General features: G+C 37.6%; 1 protein-coding gene across 2 annotated transcripts in view; it reads right to left on the bottom strand.

The window, feature by feature from the left end:
• The window catches only part of glg1a (golgi glycoprotein 1a), a 37,293-nt gene continuing 29,482 nt past the window's right edge, over positions 1-7,811 (bottom strand). For both annotated transcript variants that reach the window (XM_065291307.2, XM_065291309.2), the window contains 7 exons: positions 7,495-7,637; positions 6,760-6,861; positions 6,507-6,614; positions 4,554-4,674; positions 4,363-4,469; positions 2,460-2,623; positions 1-951 (listed from right to left, as the gene is read on the bottom strand). In XM_065291307.2, the coding sequence (XP_065147379.1) occupies positions 885-951; positions 2,460-2,623; positions 4,363-4,469; positions 4,554-4,674; positions 6,507-6,614; positions 6,760-6,861; positions 7,495-7,637 (812 nt within the window). In that variant the 3' untranslated portion in view covers positions 1-884. The remainder of the gene's footprint in view (positions 952-2,459; positions 2,624-4,362; positions 4,470-4,553; positions 4,675-6,506; positions 6,615-6,759; positions 6,862-7,494; positions 7,638-7,811) is intronic.

The following is a 7,811-nucleotide window of genomic DNA, read 5'->3' as shown; positions in this document are numbered from 1 at the left end:
TACAAACCATTAGATCAATTTTATTAACAACGGTCCAATTCAACTTACAATCAAACAAAAGCAAAAGAAAAGTAAAGACAAAAGTAAAGCAGAGTTATCTCATATCTGTATAGTACATTGTTTAATCGGATTTGAGGAAAATACTTCTCATAATAAATTTGTACACTGAAAAAAAACAAAAACAATTAATCAATGTCATTTATCATCATTGACAGGTTGACTTGACAAACACAAAGCAGTGGTTGTGAATGAGCATGACACACATATTGAAGTTTCTCTGGTGGTAGTTAACTAGTCCAAAAATTTTGCCAAGTTTCATTCAGTCAACCTCACAGCTGCAAACCTGGACTGCATCAGGTTATAGAAACTGCATTGCATTTTTATAATTAATACAAACTACTCAATGGGTTGTGCGCTTTTATTTATACACAAACAGAACATTTCTGCGAGGAAGACATTATTTGTGGGCTTGGTCGAATACTAATCTTGTGACCGAAATATGTTTATATCTAAAAATACCAGTTTAAGTCATTTGTACCAACAGGACTACAGTGTACACAAGCACAGTGGATGTCTAAGAATCAGTTTATGCAGAAAAATAAGAGTGAAGGGGAAAGCTGTACTGATTTATAGCTTAAAACGAGAAACATGAAGGATTTCTTCAAAATGTATCTTTGCCAGAAACCCTGATCACAGAGTCAAGCGGGTATATAAGAGCAATGAGAGCATATGAAGTATACAAGCACATCACACACACTATGTATGGATCCAAGATTTTCCAAATGAGGATACATTCAATAACACGGGCTAACATGAAACATTTTATGGGCCCAGAAGTAATTTAAGCAGACACCAAATTAGTGAATTTGAATGATTTTTATATGTTAGTAAATAAGATCGTATCCTTTCCTGTTCGTGTCTAAGGGCTCAAACCATGGCTGACCAAGATTTCTGCAAAGAAGAAAAGAACAACATGTCGAAAGTTAAGGCCGAGTTGTCGTCTTACCCACAAACCTCTGATAAAATATTAACAGCTATTTACAGTACAGATGCCCCGCCCCCTCTTAAACAGCATCATGAATTATTAATGCACAGCTTGGATGCACGAACACTATAACCAAAGTCCACTTTAATGTCATTTTTGTACAAAAGCATACAAACAGAGCAACGCAAAAGCGAAAATTAATTGCAAAGGCAGGGATGCAGAGGTTCAGTGACATTATTGATTCAAGGGTATGAGGAAATGATTGGGGAAAATAATAAAAAAAGGTATAAATCAAATAAAGAAGAAACTTGGTTAACAATAGATTGGATGGGTTTGAGATTTAACAGCTCTTAACAGACCATAACTCTGCAAGATAGTGTTTAACTCTTTAAAGTTTGAGAAAAATTAGCTTCAGACTGTAGTAATAATGATTTTTAAAACATTTAAAACCACAGAAAATACAGACCAACTGTGAAGAAAAGCTTATTTCGAAACCGCAATGAATCATGGAGTGTTTAAAACTGACAGTTGCCCTTATGATGTGATGTGATCTTGACCTCCAATGATATAAAAGGCATTATGAGAACATATAAAAAAACAAGTAAATGAACACCTGTGATGATAAAGACACGAGCGAATCACAGATTTCATTCACAGATATCAAAGTGAAGAGGTCTGATAACATGGCACTATGAAAATGGAGAAACAATTTGGAGTTGACGCCATAGCCACCCAAGAAACAGTCCTTCAAAACCAACCAAATTAAACCCCTTATGCAAAGAAATATTGGTTAAAAATGTTCCCAATTACATGACGAAATAGAAAAAGCCCATGATGAAACAACAAAAACACCCCTAAATCAGACACACAAATTAATCCTCTCACTCGGACGGGCAGAAAGGCACAAACGCACATCCATTCAATCATTGTCAACAAGCACATCTTCAGTAACTGGCTGTTTCCTAAACGTGTATGTTAAAGGTCGTGACAACCCGCTGCCTGTGCACACGTCCCGCGAGCAATAAAGAAAAAACGAATTTCATGAAATGACACAAAACTCCCGCTACCTCAATCCAAAACAGCAAAGCGTCAACAATAAATAAAATCATTTAGGGAAAAAGCAAATCAAGTCTTTGTGAGCACACAGATGCGTTCAGCAGAAAAGATGCTCGCCGGGTCCGCAGCAGGCAGATCTATTCGTAGAGAAGCAGGCGATGACGAAGGACAAGCACAGTCAGGGAAAAACAAATAAGAGTGTGTGTAGCAATTAAAACTGGGTCCCATTGTGGCCGTCGGCGGTACCACGAAAATGCACACACACAGCACGAGTCTTAACACCCGCCCCCGTCCGTCAAGTTCGCTTTATCGACCCCAGTGTCCTTCCCCGGCCCAGGACGGGGAATGGCGTGTGATGGGCCGTATGCCCTGCAGGGGGAGCCGAGGCAGCGCCCCTGCGCGTCACCCCCCTTTCTACCTGTCCTTCAACTCCTGCGTCACGCGTTTGGTAATGCGACCGCACAGCAGACCCATGAAGAAAAGCAGGAGCACGCTCATCGACAGCATGCTTAAGATGTAGGTCTTGGCGGGGGAAGTTAAAACCTGCCCGGCCAGATCAGAGAAACCATCGGCTGGTGCTACCTGTTAGATAGATTACAAACACATCAGAAAAAAATGGCGTTAAATATTTGTACCTGCATGTCGATAGCATGATTATATAGACATAAAATGCTATGATACAAATATGGCAGAACAAATAAAAACGGTTATCTAAAAAAATACGCAGAAAATACTTTTTGTTTCTTTCTTTTAAACGCCATACCAGCTTCTAAGGCTATATTTATGGCGAGAATAAAGTGTAATTAAATAAAGAAAGACTAGAAAAGATGTTTAAAATTAATTTCCTCTAAAAATACTTTTTGATAGTCGGAACGTAGTTGACAATTAGCTACGACATTAATTTATCAATGTGCCGACAACAAAAAGTAAAAATTATGCTGAAACAAGCAGAAGAAATATGTATAAAAAAAAATAACTACTGCGTAAACGTCATTTAATTTATGAAAAATTTAAATTTGTGTGAATAGTTTGTAAAAACAATCCAAAATTTTTTACAAGCGGTAAACAAACACTCCTGTTTCATAAGAACAGCAATTACCGGTTTAATAAATTAGGGCTGTCAAAAGACTAATCGCGATTAATTGCATACAAAATAAAAGTTTTTGCATAATATATTTGTGTGTGTATTGTGTGTAATTATTAAGTATATATAAATACACACATACATGTATAAATTTTAGAAATATTGTATTTCTGTATATTATATATGTATACATGTATAATATAAAATACATGAAAATCAAAATCTATATAAAAATATACATATAAAATATAAACAAATATAAATACAAGCATGTGTGTGTATTTAAATAAATACAAAATAATTACACACAGTGCACAAACATTATGAAAAAACAAACTTGTATTTTGTATTTGATTAATTGCGATTAATCGTTTGACAGCCCTAGCCTTAACTCATTCCCTGCCAGCCTTTTTTTGAAAAGTTGCATGCCATTTTTTTCAATATTTACGCCAATATTTTTTCGTGATTTTCACAAAATGCATTCCAGGACAAATTTCTTTTAAAAATAATAAAACATACAAATATAGCAAATGAAAGAACAGACCCTCTGCTTTCAAACAAACAATAAAAAAACCTGCGAAAGAACGTTTCATATTTTATTTTTTCCTCTGCTTATAGACGGTTTCATCAGACGCACATGATACACGTCTGGATCCAAACCTTACTTCCGGTTTCGTTTTTTTAATGGACTAGTTTCTAAACTGATCTCTTGAACGAATGCCTCCTCGAAAATAACAAATGTTTTGGTTTCCTAGATTATCTATGGGTTGTTTTTTTGCTTGTTATATAAATAAACTACGTTTAAAGTACTTTGTTGTTATTTATTCTTAGCGGAGTTTACCGGAAGTTACGTGCGGACCGCGACAGCCGCTTGTTTATGTTGTTACTGCTGAAACGGTCTATAATCTCCCAAATATGGGTATTTTTCTTCAAAAATAATTTTTTTTTTTGCAAAAAGCTTAAATAAATGCATTTTTGTGAAGGAATTTTGTTAGAGATCAGATTCAGAACGATTATCAAAACATACACGGAGTGTAAAATTAATAATTTTTTGCTTCAGTTTTTTATAAATTGTGTAAGAGTGGGTATCTAGTGGATAATCATGATATTACAGATTAATATGAAAACTCATCAGGAACACGTTTTTCAGTCTTAAATTACGAGATAACCCGTCAATGGCGGGGAATGAGTTAAAATACGAGAGGCTGGAAAGGAGGTTGGTTTTTGGTGTGTTCACCTTGGCAGCGTAGCTCCACATGTCGATTCGGTCCTGTAATCTCTTCTTACACTCCGGTTGCAGTCTCACACGCTTGTCCTGGAGAGCTTCCATTAGACAGGACATCTCTGTACAAAACACAGAGCACAGTCATCATTATCTATAAGCTGCTAAACACAGTAAGATCATCCGTCTGTTTGGGAATTACGTACGTCTGCCTCTGCCTGGTAGGATAGCGGCACACTGGTGTTTAATGTCCAGAGCGCAAGCTGTGTGTAGAACCGGATCCACAAAAATATCGGCTTTACTCTCCTTCAAAATGTTCAAAACCTCCTAGAATGGGAATAAGGCAGATCATTCGTAAGCACTTTTATTATAGACTGACATCAATGCAAGTGTTACGATTCTCCTGAACGCATCAGTTTATCGCATACAACAAAAGCAGCAAACGGTTATAAACTGACAGGCTGTTATGCTTTCAACATGAAGCTTTTTATACAAGGCTCTTAACGCTACTACACAATTTAGATATTTGAGGTCTGCGACAAAAACACCAGATTGCTTCCAAATTGGTACTTGTTGGTGAGAATATAAGTATGCGGAGTTAGCGACACCATCTGTGCTGGTCTTACCAGGTCCGACCTTTAAGCCAAAAACTTCAACCAACATATAAGACAGTAAAAAATAATAAAGTTGGATTAAGTTTCATACTCTACTATACATGGATATCAGCTGACGTCACTCACTTGTCTTCCGCCATTTTGAGGACCTGAAGTGGTCGCAAAAGAACTAGAAGCTATGCCTTCAATATGCTGTGAGCATCAAAATCGCTATTTTAACAACACTAAGAAGGCTCAACACAACATGATATTTTGCTCGAAGTATCGCCTGTGTCTCTACACGTGAACTCGAGCATTGAGAACATTGTTTGTGTACAAAAGTTTGTTTAATAAAAAGTTAGTTTACTAAAAAGAAGGTTTTGAACAACTGACTTTGGTTGTTTTGGTGTCCGCTCGCCGCCTTCTTCCCAGTCAATATGTATCGATCTCCAATTGTGACGTAAGGAGGGAGGATTGTAAAGATTGATATCTCCTAAAGCATAGTTCCATAAAAATGCACGGATAATTCGTTGTTTTGTCGCAAGTGAAAAACAATATTGACCTTCTAGTTGAAAAGGAGCCTCATATGAGATTCATTCATTCGCATTCGGAAATTGATTATTTACGTCTGGCAGAGATGACGAGCGGACACCATAACAGCCAAAGTCAGTTGTACAAAACCTTTATTTTTACTAAACTCTGTGTACACAAACAATGTTCTCAATGCTTGCGTTCATGTGTAGAGATCCAGGTGATACTTCGAGCAACGTTATATTTTATTAAAGTTTATATTTTTTTAAAGTAGCGTTTATTTTCATGACAGTCGAGATGCGACATGTTGTCTTTCGTAGCCCTTTACTGTATCCGTAAGAATCATAGACAGTAAAAGATAAGAAATCCGTAAATCGTAGCAAGGTAGCCAATGCTTGCCAATAGCCTACTGGTACTCGGTAGGTCCTCAAGATGGCGGCATGACGTAAAAGGTCACATGACTGAAATTCATCTATAGGGATGAGTGATAAACCGGTAGGCAATGAGATCGCGCCGCTTTGCTACTGCTAGTCTGAATGCAGCTTTAGAGTTCCAAATTAATATTTGCATTAAAATCAATTTATTTTATTAAAGTAGGCAGTTTTCAGCCATAGACTACAAAGTAGACCAAACTTAGCAATAGTCTAGTCCAGTGGTTTTCAAACTGGGGGCCGGGGCCCCCAGGGGGGCCGCGAGATTGTGCCAGGGGGGCCCCAGTTTTATGACATTTTATCAAATAGATTAATTTATCATGAATTCTGTGAAATTAAACCTAAAAAAATAAGGCTACTAACCAAAAGTACTACTTTTTTGTATAATTTAATGTTTTTTTTATTAAAATGTTGAGTTTTAGAACAGTTTTTTGTCACAAATTTTCTTTGGGGGGCCGCGAAGGAATGCACCGTACACAAGGGGGGCCACACGCTGAAAAAGTTTGGGAACCACTGGTCTAGTCTATCGAACAGAAAATAAACAAGCAAGACGCACTGTTAAATATTCAACTACACTGTGATTATTTGCATGAACATTTCTTACTTTTTTACAGCCTTCGTGACTTATCTTCAGCAGGTTGACTTTCAGACACTCCTCGACCTGACCCGTCTGCTCCTGCGCAGCGACTTCCTCCGCACAGAGCCGCGGGATCTGCGACACACAAACACGCTCAGGTTCAGCTTTTATGCAAAGTGACTTAAGTGACATTTTTTATCAGTATGTGTGTTTCTAGGAATCAAACCGATATGCTTCCATAAAGCTAACAAAGTGATCTAAGCTCAGAAAGTGATGTAACCTCCTCAGTGCATTGGAGCTGAAGCTGCGGGTCGAGTCTGTAGTCCAGCGCAGACTCCTGCAGAATCACACGGATCTGATCTTCACAGTCCGGAGAAAGACGCTGGAGAGACAAAAAATGTATTGCTTTGAGTGAACAAAATTAAAAAAGTTATGGAAAACATTACACTGATCAGGTGCATTCACACTGACATCAATCTGAATGCTGATCCAGATCAACTGGATCAATGGAGCTCTACTGCGTCTTGACTCATTTGCATGAATTGCAAAAAAAAAAAAAACAACACTTATTCATTCTTACTTCTTAACACTCTTAAAGGCAGGGTGCATGATTTAAAAAAAAACACTTTGGAAAAGGGAGTCTGGCCGAGTACCAAAACACTTGTAGCCAATCAGCAGTAAGGGGCGTGTCTATCAAAAGGTGGTCCAGATTCTATTGGGGTAGGGGTGTGTTTGTTTAGATGATTTCAAATGTCAACATTGGCTTTCAGAGATCATGCACCCCACCTTAAAGTGCTTTATTATGCGTTTGGTGGGCCAGTGTAAAAAAGTCATCCAAGAGGACGTTTATCATATTATATTATCTTATCTCATTTTATTTTCTTAAGACACTCATACAGCTGGAAAGAAAAGCTGGGTCGGTAAATGACAAAACGAAAATTAAATGAAATCCTGTTGCTGTATTGCTTTCGATGTCAACGTACATTTATGCGAAAGCATCTGGAAGGTTACGAACCTGGTCTGCATATTTAAGTTTGAGACAGGAGACGACCTGTCCCTCCAGCTCATTGTCATCCTTGGCCTTGCTCAGAATACCCTGGCAAAACTTGGGGATGTCAGCTTTGCAAGCCTTCCTGAGCACAGGGTTCAGACGATAATCTGAAACAGAGACCAACAGTGTGTGAACTTCACCAGATGAATTATTAAACACCAGGAAACTTCTTTTTTGTCTTAAAATTTGTTTGATTTAAGGACCGTTCACTTTATAACGATAACTATAAAAATATAGGGTAACACTTTACTTGAAAGGGTGTTTATAAGACTGATAAGACA

This window comes from Paramisgurnus dabryanus, chromosome 23, assembly GCF_030506205.2.
Source record: "Paramisgurnus dabryanus chromosome 23, PD_genome_1.1, whole genome shotgun sequence".
Taxonomy (NCBI): domain Eukaryota; kingdom Metazoa; phylum Chordata; class Actinopteri; order Cypriniformes; family Cobitidae; genus Paramisgurnus; species Paramisgurnus dabryanus.
This window is presented reverse-complemented; position numbering and strand designations above follow the sequence as displayed.